The sequence below is a fragment of the Mastigoproctus giganteus genome, chromosome 4 (assembly GCF_048544385.1).
Source record: "Mastigoproctus giganteus isolate SK-2022 chromosome 4, ASM4854438v1, whole genome shotgun sequence".
NCBI classification, from domain to species: Eukaryota; Metazoa; Arthropoda; class Arachnida; order Uropygi; family Thelyphonidae; genus Mastigoproctus; species Mastigoproctus giganteus.
In genome coordinates, this window is record NC_143578.1 from 166,447,287 (window position 1) to 166,469,745 (window position 22,459).

The following is a 22,459-nucleotide window of genomic DNA, read 5'->3' on the forward strand; positions in this document are numbered from 1 at the left end:
TATTGCATGCTGTTCACCATGATACCGCTCTGTATTGTGACAGATTGGCAGTCATTTTGGGCTTGCTCCAGCATATCAATTATCTTTGCCTTTTATTTATTTATTTCTCATTGTATGCAAAGGGCATAGTAGCATTCTATATGTAGCATTAAGGCAAACAGAGTTTGCCTTAATGCATTGATCTTGTATATATTGTGGAAGTACTCTACCATGAGTCAGTATTAGTAGTAGAAAATGATTCCAGGAGGGAAGCAAATAATGCAGGACAGCAAGCAAAAAATAACCAGTCACCACATCTGCTCATCTCCCCTAATGATTTGTCTAATTCTTCCTTAAGTTTACTCAAACTACCCACTTCCACAACACCAGATGGAAGTTTGTTCCAGCAGTCACTTAATCTCTGGCCAAAAGTAAATTTTTGGACATCTGTCCTGCAGCCATCCTTTTTCAGTTTATGTATTCTTATGTGTGTTGTCCAAGAAAGATTAAGGAGGCCATTAGCATTGTCATACTCAATCCATTTAAAGCTTTAAACACTTCAATAATTTCTCCTCAGAGGTGTCTATTTCTAAGTGTAGCAACTAAAGTCTTTCATGGCAAGAGTATTTTTTGTGTGTCTGACTAATTTTGTTGCTCTTCTCTGTACTCGTTTGATGATGTTAACCAACCATTGCCTTATACATTTAGATAAGTACCTGCTTGTCCCTGCCGGCAACATTTTTGTGAATGTCATTGGCAGAACTTCCCCATGAACCAATTTAGCAACCTGTATGCACTGCTCAGAGAACTTCATGTTGGACTGCACAGTTGTCCAACTGTGCAGTCCAACAAAAAAAAAAAAAAAAAAAAAAAAACCAAATGTTTAGTTTGTTTTAGTGTGTTGCACTGATTGCTGTGTTCCGTTGCACCGCAAAAGGACAAATTTTGTTTCATTATTTATTGTCAGGGATGTCAGATTTTTTTTATAGTAACTTTTTTTTTTTTTTTTTTTTTTGTTTAGAAATCATGAAAATGATGGGCAAATGCAAGATTGTGCTTTCAATTAAACAAAAAATCTTAAGTATCTTGTTCACCACCTTGAGTGAAGTACCCTCCAGTTGGTATGTTATTGTGGGGTACTGTTGGCCATATGCAGCACCTTGCATTTATCAATGTTAAACCACAATTTTCACTGCTCATCCCATCTGCCTAATTTATATAGATCTTGTTGGAGTGGTGCAGAATGATTCATTTTATTTAAGTACAGTGAAACTTCTCCTAACGGACACCTTTCGTTAACGGACATCTCTCTACAACGGACATTTTCAAATTCCCCAACTCACCTCCATTGGTTTTAACGTGTTTGCAGCTTCTGTCTAGCGGACATTCTCTGTAACGGACGCGGACAGGCAATCTGCACTGTTTCGTTTAGATTAGCACTTAATTTGATCTCCCCACAACGGACTGTGGGAGAGCTCACAGCCCTTTTTCTAGGAACTTTTCTTCCACGTATTGCCTCAATCGGGTGCTTATTTTCTATTTCCGATTCTCTGAATTTTATCAAGGTTTACGTCGCTGTTCTAAACCCCTTTTCAAGAATTTTAAGGCACGTGTAAAACTTCTGATGAATTCAGTGTATGCAGATGGAGGGGGGGATTTTGTCGGCCTTTCGTCTTTTCAGTTTCAGTTTTCAGTTTTTTTTTCAGTGTCGTGTGAAGTGCACAATGTCTTCTTGTAAACATTCAACTTTAAAAGATAAAGTCCAACTCATTAATGCATATGATCGGCAAAAAAATAGTGTTAGCAATCTCGCTGCAAAATTCAAAATCGGGAAGACGCAGGTAAGCGACATCCTAAAGAAAAAAAAATTAACTGCTCAAACAATTTTGGCAACACGGAAATGATCAGGTTCAAAAATCATTCCCGAAAACTGTTGAACTTCAAATTGACAATGTTACGTATGAGTGTTGTTGTTGTTGTTATTTGGTTTTTAGGAGCATTAGCAACTAAGGCCATATTGCTCCGGTGCGGTGGTCGTTCCTTGACCTTTCCGCATACTCCGTATTTGGTGGTGACGGGCTCGAACCCCGGTCTAATCAAGAAACGTGTGACGTATGAGTGGTTTTGTAGCGAACGTGCTAAAAAAATTCCCATTAATGGGCTTATTATTAGGGAAAAGGCTTTGGAGGTTGCGAAATCTATGGGATTAAATGAGTTCAAAGCTTCTGTGGGATGGCTAGACAAGTTCAAAACTCGGCATAAAATTTCTTGGAAAACCGTAAGTGGTGAAGGTGGATCTGTTGATACTGGGGTTGTAACAGAGTGGACCGTCAAATTGGAAGATTTATGTCGTGATTTTGAAGCTAAGGATATTTACAACTGTGACGAAACAGGGTTGTTTTTTAAAGCTCTTCCTGAAAAAACAATGAGTCTAAAAAACGAAAAGTGCCAGGGCGGAAAAATTTCTAAGGAACTTGACTGTACAAATATGCTGGGAGACTTTGAACAACCACTTGTTATGGGAAAACCACAAAATCCTCGTTGTTTCAAGGGCATAAAGTTGAATCTTTTGAATGTTGACTGGAAGTCTAATAAAAAAAAGTGTGGATGACACGAGATATCATGAGCGAATGGATAAGTCACTTTAACCAAAACATGAGTCGTCAAAACAGAAAAATTATTCTTCTCATGGATAATGCTGCATCTCACCCGCACATTGAATTGTCCAACATTCAAATCGTTTTTCCGCCACCAAACACATCTGCAGAGCGTCAGTCCTTGGATCAAGGGATAATAAAAAATTTTAAACTTCACTACAGAAAACGTGTTTTAAGACATCTCATTGCAAACATGAACGATGTAAAATGTGCGAGTGACCTTGCAAAGATAATTAGCATCCTAGATGCGATTCAATGGATTTCCTCTTCAGTAAACGCAATTAGAAAACAAACTGTCGTGAACTGTTTTGTAAAGTCTGGCTTCTCAAACGCAAAAATTGAAGTTGTGAACAGCAATGTGGAGCACCAAGAAGAACAAGAACTTCAACATCTATTGATAATGTATGATACTTCAGCTACAAGTGACCCTGGCTACAAAGATATAGACTCGAACCTCACTACAGAAGATGGTGCTATAGATATCAACGACATTATCATCGATATTTTTCAAGAAGTTCCTCATGAGGATAAAGAAATGGAAGGAGGTCATTCTGTCGAAGAATATATTAACGACGAACCACCGATGAAAATAGAAGAAGCGCTCATACGAATCAATCGTTTAAAAATGTTTTTCGCTGCTGAAGAAGATACTGAAGGACTTTCGATGGTTTCTTCACTCCAAACAAATGTTGAAAACAAAATTATCAGCCGGAAGAAGGTGCAGAAGAAAATAAGTGATTACTGTATGTATTTTTCTTAAGATAAAGTCATAATATGTATAGCACAATTGTATGTATATTATTTACAAAAATATTGTTCGAAATCTGTATATATTTTAATTTAATTTTACATTAAACGTTTAACGATTTTTCTTTCTTTCTTTTTTTTTTTTTACCTCAGACTTCTTGTTAGCGGACACTTCTCTCTAACGGACACATTTTCGTTCCCCATGGCTGTCCGTTAAAGGGAAGTTTCACATCACTGAATAATTTATGCATATTAGTTTATTCATAAATTTTTGTTCTTCATTAATTGTTTATTTATTAATTTTGTGTCATATTTAAATGTGTGCCTTTCAAAATTTTGCTTTAATTTGGAGGTAAGAATCATCTGAAAAAATTTTTTACATAATATTCCCCATTATCTACTGTGGGAAGAAGCTATATTTAAGATGTTCTGTATTTAATTTTTCTTGTAAATTGTGTTTTTTTTTTTTCCAGAGGTTATTCAACCTAAATTATCAAGATGCTCGTAAGCAGTTGGGAACCTTTGGACTTGTTAGTTATGCACACACAATAAAGAACAATGACCTTTCAGGTGGGCAGAAGGCAAGAGTTGCTTTGGCAGAGTTATCATTGAGGGCACCTGATGTACTGATATTGGTAAATTATCTTTAACATCTAAAAAGTGTTTTTTTATAACATGTAAGGAAATAATTAGTTGTTGCAATAAACCACAACAGCAGTTTGGCTATGTGTCAACAATAAATATGGGAAAGTCCTATAATTATAGGACCTGCCCCACATAAAATTGTAAATGTAGTTCGTCACACATGAAGCTTGTTGAAATTGAAATGGTTAACGATGACATATCCTTCTACCATTATTATTGTAGCATATGGGCTCATTACTCTATAGGCATAATAAATAAATAGAAAATATATCTAAATCAGTTATTATGAAAGGTCAATAACTTATATGAATGATATAAACATTTTAATAATACAGCAGACTCAATTTACTGGGATTGGATTAACTGGGACACTTAAAGACTCCAAATTAAAAAAAAAAAAAAAAAAAAAAAAACAGAAATCATAAAATTCAAGTAATAACTAGAATAGGTATAAACAGATGTTTTGCAAGTTGTAAATAAGCAACAAGAAGTGGCATTATAAGTTGTCACCGGGAGATTAGTGCGCTTGTTATTTTGCAACCCCTGTTGTCTTCACACCGGCTGCTCAAAAAAAAAAAAAAAAAAGAAAGAAAGAAAGAAAGAGACCAAATGTTTAGTTTGTTTTAGTGCATCGCATTGATTGCTGTGTTCTGTTGCACCGCAAAAGGACAAATTGTTTCGTTATTTATGTCAGGGATGTCAGATTTTTTTTATAGTAACTTTTTTTTTTTGTTTGTTTGTTTAGAACTCATGAAAATGATGGGCAAATGCAAGATTGTGCTTTTAATTAAACAAAAACTTGGAATTATTCAAAAGTTTGAAAACGGTGCATCTGTTAAATTTTTACTGAACCATCATAATGTTTGTGACCAAACTATACACAAAATTGTAAAAATTAAAGGGAAGCTATTAGATTTAAAATCGACATCTTAAAAAATAAAGGGAAGCATCGTATTGGACATGCATGTAGTGCGTGGTAGGTTTTTTTTTTTTTTTTATCTATTGGCATACTTTTTATGTAGGTTGCTGAACATTTTTTTGATACAGTAAGTCCCTGACTTACCTAGCTTTGCACTTACATTACGTTATTTATATTTTTTTTATATGACTGAAGATTGCAGTGAAGGGGGACACATGTTTCACCATAATAAAGTAAAAATCCACAGAATTCCAGCTATCAGTATTATCGCAAATGTAATAAGATCAAGTTTACTACCTGTTTATAATGGATGGCGCTAACAGAAAAGCCTAATAATGTGGAAAGTGCAAATCTTTGCAACCGATGTAAGGAGTGTGCCAATCTCAAATTACAACTTAATGTGTTACGAGAAGAATTTGCATCAGTTAAAAAAACGAGTGCTTGCCCTAGAAACAAGTGTAACTGGAAGCTCATCAGGGACTCTAGTATCTCCTGACCTGCCAAATGATGCATCTCCAGTTCAGGACCCAGAAAAGAATAGTCAAACAGAGACTAGACTGCCCTGGTTGAAGGTGATCTAGTTTTATTGGGTGACTCTATTGTCAGGAAAATGGGTAACATTTTTTGTAATGAAGATAGGTGGTCCAGAACCAGAGTGTGTTTGCCACAAGCTACAATTGATGATGTTACCAACAGGTTGTCAGAGTTTAAGGAAGGTAAAAGAGAGAATTATTATTCATGTGGGGGCTGATGATACATGACCTGACCATCTGTTGGATAAATATAGGAATATGCTGAAGAAATGCCAATGTGTATGTCTGCAATTCTGCCCAGACGCGATAGGAGGGTCTATATGCTGAAAGCCTTGTAGATTAACTTGAGACTTGAGGGAATCTACTTGGCTGTGGGGGGGGGGGATGAGAATTTTTATCAGCTTGGCACACATTTGTGGGTAGTAGGAATAATTTTGTAGAGATGGCAATCCTTTGAACAAAGGTGGTGCAAGGATTTTTGCCGGTATCATTGAGAATTCTCTGGCAGAGGATGGCTGATTGTTTGAATTTACACACATTTGACCTGCCTCGATTTGAATTTATGTCACCTTATGCATGTTGTCTGAACAAGAGAAAGCATTCCATCACCCGAGCTTCCTCAATCCATTGAAGGCCTTAAACACTTCATTCAAGTTTCTAGCCAGTGCCTAGTCTTTAGACTGCAATTTGCAAAACTGAAGTCTTTCTAGTATGAGCACCCTTTTGCTCTCCTCACCAATCTTGTTGCTCATCTTTATGCCCATTCCAATGGATCCATGTTCTTCCTAGAATGAGGCTACCAGACTGGTATGCAGTACTCAAAGTGTGGCCTAACCATTGCCTTGTAAAATGTGATAATTGTCTCATCTCTGCTGGTAAAGTTCCTGTATATCATTGATGAAAACCCCATGAGCTGTCCTAACAGCCTGTCTGCACTGCTAGAGAGTGTCATATTTGATTGCACAAATAACCCCAGGTGGTTTTCATTTTCCACTGCCTTGAGTGTGGTACCACACATCTGGTACATTAATCTGGGGTTACTGTTCTCTGTGTGAAGCACCTTGTATTTGTCAATATTAAACTTCAATTGCCATCACTTCTCAGCCCATCTACCTAATTTTCTAGATATTGTTGCCATATCTTACCATGATTACTGTGATTAGCTATGCTGCAAACATTTGTATCCTTCGGAAACTTAGACATTAAGCCTGATATGCCTTCATCAATATCATTAATGAATATAGAAAATGGGTGCAGTTATTACTGCAGCCCTGGGGGACTCCATTAACATTAGACAAAGAAGAGCAGTGTCCATTGATAACCACTCTGTGGGCATTGGGCAATGATTAAGTGGGATAAGGCACACTCTGTCTTCTCCCACGTAATCATTCCTTAATCCATAGCAGCAACTTACTATTAATGCCGCAGTGTCCATTTTGTATAGCAGTCTTTTATGTAAAAGTATCAAAAGCTTTTCTCAAATCTAAGTATATTAAGTCAAAGTTATTTTTTGCATCTAGTTCCTTTGTTACTGTGTCATAATATCCAGTCAGATTGGTCAGACTAGATCACCCCTTAACAAATATGTGTTGTGACTGCAGTATAACTGCATTCCTGTTGAGAATGCTGCCTTTTTTAACCAGTGACTCAGTTATTTTCCCTGGAACAGATGTCAAGCTAACACATCTGTAATTATTCGTGTCTCCCTTTGAACCCCCTTTGTGAATTTTTACATTTAGCTTCAACAATTTTGCCTCCACGTTCCTCTGTTTTCACAAAATCATTCAAATCCCCACCAGAATTCGATTTACTTCTGCCATCTTCATCCATCTGTTATGATGGATGAAGATGGCAGATGACATGAATTAGTTATAGTCAATGACTATTATCAGCGAAATAGGAGTTATATGGTGCAAAAAAGGACTGGCAGAAGAGGACCAGGGTATGTTTGCCAGGAACTAAAGTTAATGATGTTGTAGTGAAGTTATTTTTAAGTGCACAAAAAGTCGTACTGTTATACATGTTGGTACTGATGGTATTAAGAATAGGAGATCAGGAGGATTTACTTACAGGTACAGTCAGCAGTGTTGAGAAAAAAAACTTTGAGTTGGGATTAAATTTTAAGCTGTCTGCAAATTCTGCCCATACATGATAGATAGGAGTACATAATGAGAGCCTTGTCAACAATTCAGCTGTGGAGAGACTTTGCAAGGCTAATGGGGTAGAATTTTTTTCAGCATGGTCTGGTCTTGTTAATAAGAAAGACTGTTGTTGTTATTTGGTTTTTAGGAGCATTAGCAACTGAGGCCATATTGCTCCGGGGATATGCGGTGGTCATTCCCTGACCTTTCCATATTTGGTGGTCATGGGCTCGAACCCTGGTCTAATCAAGAAGCATGTGCTATGCACTGCTGCTCCTGCCCACCTCCGTGTGCTGCGGAGACACCAGGAAAGACTGTGATTACAGGGATGGGGCACTTAAATGGAAGTAGATGCAAGAATATTTCCTGTTGCTTTTGAGGAAGTGTTAGGTTAGGTAGGTTTGAAAACTTCTAGTTTGATGAGGGATATACAGAATAACAGATTAATAGCAGCCGAAAGTAGAGGAGAAAGTGATCTTGCACTGCTGCTGCTGTTGGGATCATAATAGCCTACAAAGTGAGATTTTGGGGCTTACAATGCCTACTGGTGTCTTCATGGGACAAGTAAATACATGGGTTGTGTTACGGTTTTTAAAGCAAAAACAGGTACATCTATTCTTTGCTTGTACTAATGTACAAAGACCTGAGGGTAATAGTGCAGTCAAGTATTAAATTCTCTGAGCAGTGCAGACAGGCTGCCTGGACAGTTCATGGGACTTTGTCAATTATATACAGAAACTTTGCTAGCATGGCTAAGGATGTGATTATCTCCTTGTATAAGGCCATGGTTAGGCTTCATGTTGAGTACTGCATACAGGTCTGGAGGCTTCACTTTAGGAATGTAGATCTACTGGAATAGGTGCAGAGAATGCAGATTGGTGAAGGGAACAAAAGGATGCTTACCAAGAAAGGCTTCAGTCAATTCTGCAAATTGCAGTGTCTGGAAACTAGGCCCCTGTGAGGTGATCTGATTTGAAGTGTTTAAGGCCTTGAGTAGATTGAGTAAGCTAAATGTTGATGGCATTCTTTCTCTTTCTGAGACTACACCAGAGATTCCCAAACTTTCTCGGTTCGTGAAAGTTTGGGAACCTCAATTTTTTCACAGCGCACCTAGGCCAAAAGAAATACCCTTCAGTTCTGTTTATTAAGTACAGTCGTTAGGTCCAAACAACTTAATAGGTATTTATGTCCTAACAACATAGTAACTGTTCGAAAAAATAATATACATAAATTGAAAGAAAAAATAATATTTTTATTTCATTCTTAAATAACCACAATTACTTAATAATGGGATGTGTGTGCCTGTTAGACACTGCCATCCTCATTTCCTGTTCTGCATTGATTTCTGCGTGGTACTTGCTTTTTATCACAGCAACTGCCCAAAAACCCAGCTTTGCAAAGATATGATGTTGCAAATGGAATTAGGATTCGCTGAGCTTTAGCACTTAGCAGCGGATATTCATCTTTTGTTGATATCCAAAACTCACTTAGTTCTGTGCTGCCGAATTTTGTTTTTAAAGTCTTGTCACAAGACAGCTCGATAAGATTTTCTTCCTCTGCAGAGGTAAATTCAGATGGGGGGGGGGGTCAGTAAATTCAGATGATGGATTACCCTTGAATGGGTCTTGGATCCATGCAAACTTCTCCATGTATTCTGGAAAGTATTTTTCAATCCAGTCACTGAGCTATATTGGGTGCTCCTCAAAAAAAAAGATTTTAAGTTTGTGGGTAAAATAAACATCACTGGATGTAACAAACTGCTGCAACAGGGGGAAACAGTCTTTGTAACCATCTTCATTTAATTTTCTTCTTCGTAGTAGTACAGTCAGTCCTCATATAACACGTGTTTACACTACACGAATTCGATCATACACGATTTATAAATAAGGGAACGATATCGTATATAACACGAACCGAATTCGCTTATGCACGATTCACCTTTGTGTTTACAAGAAATGGCAGTCGAATGCGGAATCACCCCAACTGAACGCAACACGATAGCAATGAAGAGAAGATTTTGAAAATGTATTTGTTTTTTATATCAATGAAGGGGAAACACTTTTCGCCATAATAACGTAAAAACCCGCACAATTCCAGCTACTGTATTATCGCAAATGCAATTAGATCGAGTTTACTACCAGTTTATAACAGATTCCACTAGCAGAAATGCAGCTGGAAATAGTTTTTATTGTTTTATGGTAGTAACCCCCAGAAATGTGCTTTAGTAAAATGTGAGGTGTTAGTGTGTCTCTCCCTTTACGGTGTTGTTTATTCAATTGCTATATGCGCGCGCATTTTTGTTTATCTGTATCAAGTGTGCCTCCTCATTTTGTAATTGTGCTTTATTCCCTAAAAATGAGTAAAATACTTAAAAGGTGTGAAAAGGAATTGTCCTGGTGAAGACACTACAGATTCAGAGGGAAAAAGAAAAGCAATATCGATAAACAGAGGCGGACTGGGTCAAAAATTCTTACCCGGGAAAATTTGTAGCAGCCTCATACTAGCGTTTATGGCCAAAATCACACTGGCCCACCGGGGTTTCCCTGGTAAGGCTTATGGTCAGTCCGCTTCTGTTGATAGAGAAAAAATATGAAATTTTGAAACACTTTGAGTGAAATTAAGACCATGTGATATTGCATGTGCTACTGGCCTAAATGAGGCAACGCCGAGAATTAGAGAGAATGCAGAAAAATAAAAACAACTTTCATTGCAGGAACAACTCCAAGTGTAATTAAACTCCATTAGATCAAGACACAAAGAATTGGAAGAGATAGGCCAGCTGTCATATGTTTGGATAGAAAATCAAACAAAAAAACAAGTTTGCTTACGATAGAAGCAAAAGCATTAGCAATATTTTATTACGTAATAGTCGTAATAAAATACTTATGTATTATATTACGATTATTTATTGTGTTTGGTAATGTTTTGGTTACAAATGTGTGTTCAATCTTGGGTGGTCGGCACCTAACCCTATTTTTCCCATAGGGCCTGTTATTTATATTGCATGATTTTGCATTGCACGAGGATTTCTAGGAACACAACTATCGTGCTATACGAGGACTGACTGTAACTTTTTTCTGAAGGCTGAAGCCTCTGTGAGTTTCAGAGTGAAACTCACAGAATAAAACTGAATATGTTCAATCTCTCGCTGCGTGTGAGTGTTGCTTCCCTGCAGCGAGAGATTGAACACATTCAGTTTTTCAAAGAGATTGCACAGGTATGCTAATTTTGAAAAAAAATTAGTATCCAAGAAGTTTTTGGCATACTTACGTTCTTCTTTGAGATAAGAGTAGAGTTGCTGTCATAATTCTAACACACGGGAGAGCCATCGTGAGCTATAGTAGTTCAACAAAGATGTGTGCTCAGATCCCATATCCTCACACAGTTTTTTAAAAAACCTTGCCTTCTGTGGCCAAGTTTTTATAAAGTTCACCACTTTCAACACACTTTCCATGACTAGGTTCAGTGGAAGACTCAGTTGCTTTGATGCAAGGGCTTCCCTGTGTATTATGCAGTGGGTCCACAGTGCCTCAACAGCTTTGCTTTGTATGAGTACCTGCAATCCTCCATAACAGCCAAACATAGTGACCGCCATCGATACAGATGCCAATGCACTTAGTCCAGTCTAAGTTGTTTTCACACACAATCCCAAAAACATCCAGCCAGTTTCCACTATTTCCTAAACCTTGGTGGAATTCAGAGTGCACAAAAGTGTCAACAATCTCAAACTAATCTTGTGCCTTTATACCCACAGTGATACTTTTACAAAAGAAAAGGTCTTTCACAATTTTGTCACCATCTCTGAACCATTTGTAGAAAATCAAATGAGCATCCTTTGTTACTGTCTGTCGCCTCATCTAGCTGTAACCCGAATTCCTTTCCTTTCATTTTTCCAATTAGCTGATTGCTGATTGTTTTCCAATTAGCTGATTTACCAACCATAATGTTGACTATATCCACTTCAGTTGGTAAAATCAGTTCTGCGATGGGGTGAGGCTTTTTACACTTTGCGACTCTATATGCCACCTTGTAGGATGCTAGCAAAGCATTGCTTGGTATTGATGCTTGATTAAAAAATGCATCTTTTTGTTCTTTCAATTCTTTTAACTTTCTGGTAAAATAATCACTGGATTTACTAGCTGTGTTAGGATGATTGGTCTCTAAGTGGCATTTTAGTTTACTTGGAAGCATACCCTCTGGAGGCAAAACTTTCAGACATAATACACACTATGGATGTTCTTCATGATTGACATCTACAAAAATAAAACCAAAGTCTAGATAAGTTTCATCATATTTCCGATATTTCTGTTTCTTCACAACTTTGCCACTGGTCTGTGGTTCATCATCCTTTTCTTCACTCCTGCACTTCTTATTAATGTTCAAAAATCTTTCAGTTTTTATGCACAAGGACTAAAAATTAACAAAATAATTCACTGAATTTTGCTAGACCACACAGACACTTGATAAAAACACCCTTCAGTTACTGTATTTCGATTACTGATGGACCCGGAGAGTTGATAGGTATTTATATACAACTTCTAAGAAACGAGAAAGTTCGAAAAGTTACTGGCATAGCCGAAAGTACTGTACAAGTAAACAAAAATATACTTCAAACATTCGAGAACATCATCGAAAGGATTGAAGCACAATCTAATGTTGAAACTGTGAATTACCTTGAGTTAGTAGTTTGTGAGGTGTCCTCCAGATGTCGAGTATTGCCGTGCTTCCCTCAAATTTAAAATATACCGCGGTGCCCCCTGTGAGTTCGCTGCAGTGTATACTGGACACAGTTTGGGAACTGCTGTGTGTAGTCGCATGAGTTTGCATAAATTCAAGTTGAGAAGGATGGTTGCAGGATAGATGTGCAGAAGGTTGCCTTCAGTCAGGGAGTAGTTGGTTGTTGGGACAAACTTCCATCTGTTGTTTTAGAAGTGGGTGGTTTGAATAAATTCAAGGAAGAGTAGAGTGGAGCTATGGATGAGTGAAATTCGTAGTTATTTATTTATTTTTTTGGCTGATGCTTTATAAGCTTGCTTTCTTGCATCATTTGCCACAATTAATACTAATGCTAGGAACAAATTTTATCATCTGGAAACTAGACTCCTTCACAGAGACCTGATTAACGTTTTAAGGCTGTAAATGGATTGAGTAAACTAAATGCTGATGGCCCCCCTCATTCTTTCTTGGACAAAATGTATAAGGAGACATATATTTAAAGTGAAAAAGGGATTGTTATAGGACCTGCACTAAAACTTGATTTCAGCCGGAGAGCAATTGATTATTGGAGGAAACTTCCCTGTGGAAGTAGACAACTTGAATAAATTTAGGGAAAGATTAGACAGATTATTACAGTTGATGGACTAATGATGTGGGTAGTTTTTATGGCTGATCACATATAAACTCTTCCATGCATCATTTGCCACTATTAATACTAATAAATATCTTCAGTTTGAAGGAAATTGAAGAGTTTTATGCTGTTTTCTGCATTCCCACTACTTATTAAAAAAAATCATCTTCCCCGTCGTAATCAAATTTAGGTCCATCTCTGAGTTTCTCGTCAAATCCTGATTTGGCAAAAAATTTTACAGTAGTCATTCTTTACATCTTCAGACCATGCTATATTTATTGTGATGACAAAATCAAAATTTCTATGTATTACATGCATTCATTTTTGATCATGGAGAGACCCTTTGCCTTTCTTGAAGGTTAATGACCAAGTTCTTGGCACTAAGACTTTGTCATGTTCAACAGAGAAACAAATGCTGTTATCCACACTTCTCTCAGTTGCATAATATATTTTTATATATATGGAATTCCCTGAATAGTTGGATATGCTACATCTAAAAATGAGACACTGCCAGGAAATAGCTGTTTTGAAAGTCTGAAGGTAGGTAGTATGTATTCACACACATATACTGAATATGAATAATATGTTTTGTTAAGTGAACAATTAAGGCTAAGCAGTGTGTTTTTAATGTTTTTAAAATTTAAGTTACATTTTAAAAACATATTGAATATTATGTTTACCTTTAAATCCTAGAATTGGCTCTCATTTGCACTACATAGTACACGATTGCAGGTTTTAAGGCAATGGTGTAGTGGAGTCGCCTATTCAAATGTTGATATATGATTTAAAAATATATTACAAACAGGTAGAATATGGATAATGGAATTTTTATCTAGCTTGAACATAAGCTGAAACTTCAGTGCCAAGTACACTTGGCTTGATCTTCAGTGAGAACAGAAAGTCTCTTCATGATAAAAGTCGAACCAAATAATGTATATGAATTTTGATTTTATTTCAACTACTATATTATAATACCTGCTCAATCTGATACTATTGTATTTGATGAAAAACCTTATATTGCTGTCCTGGGATGTTTCTTCTCAGTTGCTGCAACTGGTTTTTTAGCATCCTTTTAAGATAACTTGTGTTTCTTAAATATACCTTGTACAATAAGTTAAAATAGCTATTAAAAAATAATATTTAAAACTATTAAAATAATTGCCATTGTTATGTTGTTTTGTTATATTTTTGTTAAGTTTTTGTAACCACTGTTCAGAAATTTCACTATCCAGGGAGCCTTCGTTTATTAAAATTATAATAAAATCCTAAAGATTAGATACACTTAACTCTCACTTTTACTCCTACCAGTAAAAGTGAAAGCTTCTCAGTTCCTGACATATTGGTTACTCTTTCTTTGCTGTACTTTAACCCAAAACATTTATCAGCTTTGAAAGTTAGTGTTGGATAAGCAGTTATAAAAGGAGGCATTTCATTTGGATTGTATTCTTCCAAGAATTTGTTAAAAAAATTCCCTTATGAAATCCTGCTTTCTTCATCGTTAACACTTGCACTTTTATTAGAAATTGGTTTCAATAATATCTCATGTATATTTTGTAAATCTATGTAGCTAATGTGAACTGGCTTAAATTTCTGGTTAATCCAATTGCATATCTGCCAGCTGCCTGGGTTTACAATGAAGAATAGATCTTTCTGATTTGATCTAGAATGATCCCTTCTTCATCTTTTCTTTTTGAAATAAAATAATAAACCTACGTTAAATGGGAAATTTTAAAAATGATTTGTGAATGCCTTCTTATTTTTGTTAATACACCCATAATAAGAGAAAACTTTGACAAAATTGTTCAGTTACCCATTAAAAAAAAAAAAAAAAAACAAAAAAACAAATTTGATTGCAGGTTTTTCATTTCCAATGCAGTGCATAAAATATGGCCAGGCCTGGTACTCGCTCTCAATTTAGAAAATAATAGATATTAATAAAAGAAGTTTAACTAATGTACAAGTTAGTGCATTTGCACCATTTTTGTACATAGCCATCTACATAAGTAGTTATAAATTGGCATCATTAAGTATTGTTACTTATTCTATTGAATAAGTAACAATACTTAATGATGAATTCTTAGACTATTGTTACTTATTCTTCTCCTATGGTGAAGCATTACATATTTGAGGTAATGCAATATCATGGCAACTTGTGAAGTTATTCACAATATGAGATATACTTAATGATGCCAATTTATGACTACTTATGTAGATGGCTATGTACAAAAATGGTGCAAATGCACTAACTTGTACATTAGTTAAACTATTTACATAATCTGAGCCCTAAAATATACTGTAAAAGAAGTTTATTAAAATCTAATAATATTATTAAAGATTTATTTTTTTAAATAAAATAAATTTAGATGAACAATCTAGTGCAAAGCATCATTTTAGTTTGTAGTAAATCACTAAAGTAGGTGATTTACTATGCTTTGCACCAACTTGTTCATCTAGTAAATTCCCATGGTCTGAGGCTATCAGTCCTAAACCATTTTTGATGAAATATATGTTTAATAATAATAAAATCAAAATCATAAAAGTCAGTGAGAGATGAGTACAGAGACATGTCATGAATGGCATAACAGGTTGATGAATAAACTGCAGTATGCCACAAATTTGCAGCAAACTTTACCATGTTTTATATACAAAGGGTACTAGGAAAGTTTTGCAATACAGCTTTGTTTATTTAATTTTTTCAAAGTAATTTCCTCTACATTCAATACACCTCTCCGTCCTCCGAAACCAATCTTTAAACCAGTTCTGCCAAGTTTCACTAGGGAGTAAAGCACACTCGTTGTCCCAAGCCCGTAGAAGGTCCTCATCACTGGAAAACCGCCTCCCTTTTAGCTTCATTTTCACATGCGAGAACAGTGCAAAGTCGCAGGGAGCAAGGTCTGGACTGTAGGGAGGGTGCTCGAGAAGTTTCAGTCCTGTCGTGGTCAAATATTCGGTGCAGGCTTTGGCGCGGTGAGCTGGAGCATTTTCGTGATGGAGGTACCAGGTGTCCATTCTTGACTTTGGCCGCAAGTTCTTCATAGATCCAATGACTTTAGGCAGGCATTGTTCAGTATACCACTTAGCTGTGACTGTCTTCTGCATGTCCAAAACGACACGTTCCACAATTCCACTCGATTTGAAAAATACAGCTATCATTTTCTTCTTTACAGATCGGGATTTTCTGACAATTACGGGTGTGTCGTCATCATCAAAGACCCAAACTTTGTTTTGAGCCTTGGTCGGCAGATCGTAATAGTACAGCCAAGTCTCGTCACCTGTCACGATGTTGTTCACATACCGAGATTGTGCCTTATCAAACTTTTTTAACATCTCCCGGCACCAAGTCACACGTCGTGTCATCTGCTCTTCAGTCAGTTGATGCGGCACCTAGAGAGAACAAAGTTTTTTCACGTGCAAATGATCTTGCAGAATCGAACGAATTGCTGGTGCATTTAGGCCCAAAGTATCCTCTATCTGTTGGTGGGTCACTCGCCTGTTTTCGTCAAGCATTTTCCTCACAGCAGTAACGTTTTCCTCCGTAACTGACGTTCGTGGCCTTCCCGGCCTCTCAGAATCCTCCAGAGTGAAATTTCCCCTTTGGAATTCTCTATGCCACCTGAATATCGTTGTACGATGTGGACAATCATCATCTAGTGCAAGAGTCATTTCTTCTAAGCACTGGTCTATGGTTAAACCACACACGAAATTATACCGCAAAACTGTCCTTATCTCATTTCGTGACCACGATGCCATCGCAAGCACTTTACACTCTCACTACTAATGAATAACTGAGCCCATCGATTTGGCTCGGCGGCTACTATGCACGTATGAACATGTCTCAACATGCAGCAACAAGCAGCTTCCTGTGACTCATTGTTGCGTCATATTGCAAAACTTTCCTAGTACCCTTTGTATAATGGTTAAAAAAAAAAAAAAAAAAAAAAACTCATTAGCTGCCAGTGTTGTGATTTGTATGCTGATACAATTTATTGAAATGTAACAGTTTAAATATTTTTGAATATACACTAATAGCAGAAGCTGCATGACCCTATGAATAGTTTGGTGGTCACCTTACTTTCTCTTGTGAATCCCTGAGACCAAAGCATGTTTCCTTATGTCATTCAAGAATCTACCAGCTCTAAACAGAATTCATAGATAGCAAGTTGCCCAACTCAGTTTTTAGAAGCATTAAGTTAAATATTATTTAATTTTAACTTTGTTTCCAGTACTTTCCAATATCATTGAAGGTAAAAATATATATTTTGCATTATCATTTCTATCAATTTCTGTTAGAGAATCTACTGGCCACTATTAAATAGAAAGAATTTGATAATACAGTGGCAAACTGCACAAAAAGCATGAAATATAACTAATATTAATGCCAAGTCATGTTATTTTATGAAGTCCTATAGCAGTGTTGGGTGTAAGATAATAGTTAGAGTGAGAGAAACAGAGTTCACGTTGTGTCCTTTTCTTCATTATTCTATTATTCTTTTTTTATTTTTTTATTTCTATTATTTTTTATTATTCATCATGTAGCTGTGGAAATGCTCTTGACAAAAGTCTGAACAGCAGTGCCATTGTTGTAAAAAGCTTTGACTTGGTATTTCTGAAAAAAGATGCAAAGTTTACCACAGGTTCTTTCTATAAGCAGTCATAATCGATTAAAGTTTAATAAAAAAAAAGTTTTTTACAAAAAATCTCCTGTACTCCTCCTGCCTTCAATTACCTGATCTCCTGCTTTTCTAAAGGCAAATGTTGGCAGCTATGCAGTTGCTTCATGTTACTTTTCTTTGATTAGAATCCCCTTCCCCAAGAGCAGCAGTTATTTACTGATTCACTGTGATTTTAAACTGATTTCTTAATGTTCTCATAATAATAGTAGTTAAAGTCACATCTGCTTCTTGTCAGAAGTTCCTTCATTTGCTTGTTCTGAAGTGAATTTTTTTTTTTTAAATTATTGATAAATTGCTTTGTGGAATATTGAATTTTACAGTGATATCTGACTCTTTTTAAACATCATCTGACACTTTTAATTGTTGCTGATGATATTTCCTTTTTGGCATGCTGATGTGTTTGTTGCTTTCAGACCAGCTATGGCACTGATTGTCAGGTTCAATTTACACAAGTCACTAATAATCCCTGGGAATTTAACACTTCCCAGCAACTTAGCTATACAATAGCTACCTCTTAACAGTTGACATTAACAGAGAAAACTTTCTCACAGTTCGTGTTGATTTATAGTGGTCAAACAAATTTTGTATACCTGTTTCTAAGTGTGGCACAGTGTGGAAAACTACCTGTGGGAATGTTTTCTCTGCTAATATCAAATGTATATCATTGTTAGTTCAGCCATTTAATTCAGAAATTCTTAATCAGTAAGCTTCTGCAGGCTTCCTTAAGGGATGCTGAAAAATTAAAATAAACCCATTAAGACTGATCACTCTTTAGCGATGTTGCAATGTTATGTTTTCCTAGTAAAAGGGTGATCTGAGCAACATAGTATAGTGTTGAGAAACGTTGACCAAAACTGCACTGTATCTTCATTAGGCTACGTCAGTGTTTCTAAGGTCATAAGCATCTCGCATCTGCAAAGTGCACCATTTCGAATACCAGTGAATTCCTAGTCTTGGTGCATAGTCTTTTTTTTTTTTTTACCTTAGTGCTGTGGTACTTTTTTTGATCTTACTTAACATATTGCTATAATAATAAGAAGAAATCATATGTGGCACTGGCGAGAAACTTCATTATAGAGAAGTAAATTAATTTGAAATTCAAGATTAAACAGGGAAGTTTGTTATATAGGGGTTTTACTTTATTGATTTAAATATTTCCATTTGACTCTTGATTTTTTAAGGAGTCATTATGTGCTGTAATGTAATAACTAGATCGTATGTATAGCTTAGCTTAATTTTCAGAGGTGAGTGCTGAAAATTAAGCTAAGCTATACATACGATCTAGATATTTACATTTTTAAATGTACAGTTTTTTTTTTTTTTTTACTTTTGACCTATTTTAATTTATTTATTTATTATATGATGATTGACAATGATTGAGACTTCTTTTTTTTGCCAACTCCTTAATCTGTTCTGGCTAAATGAATCTGTCAGTGTGATTTGTTTTGGTTCATATGGGTTGTAACAGAAAGTATATTGTCACACCCAAAATTCACATGTCACACCCGTTATTTGCAGATAATTCGTTTTGTAATTTCCTCTTGATTCAACTGACAATTAAAATATGTTTACAAATTGAGAACTGAATATTTTTATAGAATTTTTTTAAGTAAATGCCACTAGCTTTTGATTTACATCAGTTCAGGACTTTGGCTTAATATTTTATTATTTATTTCAACAAGTGTCTAATTTAATTTTTCTGATTAAAAAAAATATAAAAAAAAAAACACCACCTGTTTCAGTTTTGTGTCAAATTTCATTGGAATACTTTGACTATTTTGAATAGGATGAACCTACAAACAATTTGGATATCGAATCAATTGATGCTTTAGGGGATGCAATTAATGAGTTTCATGGAGGTAAGTTTTTATTACTGATGAAACACTAAAATTCAAAACTATTTTCTTTTATTTGCAGTTTTTTTTCTCTGAACTGTTCTATTCTTTAAGAAAGAATAAGTGATTATTTTATCCATACTTTCTATTGGGTATAGTGTTGACAATTAATTTAGACATTCAGTAAAGCTTTTGAAGATTACCACATAAATGCTTTTTTGTATAGTTCTGTAGTGTGGAATTAGCACTGAATTGCTGAAATGAATAAAAGAATGGTTAAATGCTAGAAGATAGTGTGTTATACTGGCTGCTCTTCATGGACCAGTGTATTGGTTGATCCCCACAGGTGCTGACCTGGTCCCCAGTTGTTTCCTGTGTTCATTTTAATAATATATGAAGTTATGCAAGTTTTGAGATCAGTTAACCAATGATATTATAAAACCTCTAGTTTTTTAAATTATAACTTTCTGCATTTTTTGTATAATAATATCATTGATTAATTACGAATTTTTCATATTTTTTGTCAATCACTAAGATGGACATTTTTATAATAAATGCTGCCAGTTTATGAATAAATAAATTTTTACTTTGTGCTAAGAAAGTGCATTAGTAACATTAGTTCTTAAGTAACTTGAAAAATTAATGGCTGCTTTGTGCTTTCTATGAATGCGAGTTTAACATATTGAAAATTTGATTAAACTGTGAAGTTTGAAGGACACTAGAATTCCAGTTATCCAAAATTTCGATTATTCCAAAAATTTTTTTTCTCAATCCCCCCCACCCCTCTATTGCAGTAATCATCAGTACTTATATATAATTATGGGAAATATGACCATAGCATTGTATTAATTATAATGGATACAAGAAGAGTAAATTTCATCCATGTCACTTCTGTATACACCAGTCCCACTGATATGATGCATAAAAATTTCACTATTAATGGGAAATATGACCATAGCATTGTATTAATTATAATGGATACAAGAAGAGTAAATTTCATCCATGTCACTTCTGTATACACCAGTCCCACTGATATGATGCATAAAAATTTCACTATTAAGGGCCAGTTGGTGGGAGAGGGATATTTACACATTCACCATTACATAAATTACTGCAAATAAAAATTTATGCAATGCCTAATTTGTATTAATCATATTATTTATTTATTTATTTTGTTTCGTCAAAGTTTTCGTATGTCGCATTGATTTTATACAGAAGTAACATGGATAATTTAACTTTTCATAAACAGGGATTTTTTTTATACAGTTAAAGTTAAACATAAAGTTGGTGAATTCTGTAATTCTTCAGATATTTTAGCATCACTGCATAAAACAAGGCATGGACTGCATTAGCAAAGAGGGGACATTATGTTGAATATATACCTTAGAAACCAACAGTAGTGAAGGACTTAGAAGAACTGAATGAGAACTAATTATTATTATTAATAGCCATATGGTGCAAAGAAGCCTGAGGCTTATGCTGCACCAGCTAAAAAATCTCTGAATTACCCCGAGAGAGAGAGAGTAGAAGGGAATCACCAAGAAAGAGAAGGATGATGATATCCAGCTCAGGACCCTGGGTGTGCCAAGCCCATACTCACCAGATGTGAGCCCCTGGGACCTCCCCCGAGTCCAAGGAAGCTCTCATAATTATGGCTAAGAGTTTGCTCACTTCCCCTGCTGCCTCCTTTAATATAACTGGATAGATCTCACCCATCCAAGCTGCCCTTTTATGTTTAACTTCAACAATTTCTCCTCCACTTTGCTCTCAGTTATTACAAAATCACTTAGCTCCCTGTTAGTGTTTTGATAAACTTCTGGCACTCCCCTCATTGAATTACTCCTCGTATGTGAATGTAGATGCAGAATACTCATTCAGTTTATCAGCTACCTGAGCATGATCATCAGTAGTCAAACCCATCTATGTTAAGTGGTCCAATCTGATTCATCCCTTTCCTTCTAGAGTTTACATAAGTAAAGAACTCGTTGATGTTTTTCTTTGCATCCTTTGCCAAGGATTTCTCGTAATCTGCCTTTGCCTGCCTAACCTCCTTTATGAGTTGATTATAGACTAGATTATATCTGCCATAGGTTTCTGTGTCACCTGATACTTTATATACATCCCATACATTTTTCTTCTCTGTAGCGAGCCTCATTAGTTCATCTGACATCCATTTAGGCCTAAACCTTGAACAGTATTCCTTTGGCAAGAGACCAGAATGCTCGGCTACCATTAGGGCAAGAAGCAAGTTTTCTACTCTTAGCCTGTTCAAACTCTAGTTTGGACTGATTGATAACTGCTTTACAATTGTTGCGAGCTTTGGTGTAGGCAGAAAATGAAACTGAAGAATTAGAAACAAGCCAATTAGATATGCAACATTCTTCTCTTGAACAGCCTTAGCACATTTATTGGAAAACCAAGGTTTAGATAAAGGACGAGATTTTAAAGTGGAGTGTGGGATAAAGGATTCCATTCCTACAAGAATAATTTCATTGACACGATCAGAGCAAACGTTAACACCAGAAGTTTTGAAACAGTAGTCCAACCATTTTGCATTCTTGTAATGCCAAACAATAAGAAGTTGGGAATAGCCATGAGATAAAGGCTCCATTGGGGAAGAGACAATCACCAATTTGTGATCTGAGGTAACTAAAGGACCACTCACTTCGGCCTTGTACTTAGAAGGGTTGTTTGTGAGAAAAAGATCAAGCGTGTTGGCTGTATGGTTAGGATTGTCTGGTATTCTTGTAGGTAAATGAACAATCTGTGGAAGGTCATTAGTAATTGCAAAAGCCTTAGCATCTTGACCAGCTGGGTCGGTGTGACTAGAAAATGGAAGCCAGCTGGAGTTGTGAACGTTAAAATCACCAAGGAAAATTACCTCACTGTTAGGAAAGTTCGACTGGAGAAGGTTAAGTTGCAAAGAGAGGAAGTCAAAGAGCTCCAAGTGGTTAGTGGAGTTGAGAGAATGGTAGAAACAACA

At 35.8% G+C, this 22,459-nt stretch overlaps 1 protein-coding gene across 1 annotated transcript in view; it reads left to right on the forward strand.

Annotated features, from left to right (window-relative positions):
* LOC150087173 (ATP-binding cassette sub-family F member 1) overlaps positions 1-22,459 on the forward strand; it is a 276,369-nt gene that overhangs the window by 248,898 nt on the left and 5,012 nt on the right. Inside the window, exons 16-17 of the mRNA XM_090371867.1 lie at positions 3,857-4,018; positions 19,428-19,500. Coding sequence (XP_090227993.1) covers positions 3,857-4,018; positions 19,428-19,500 — 235 coding nt within the window. The remainder of the gene's footprint in view (positions 1-3,856; positions 4,019-19,427; positions 19,501-22,459) is intronic.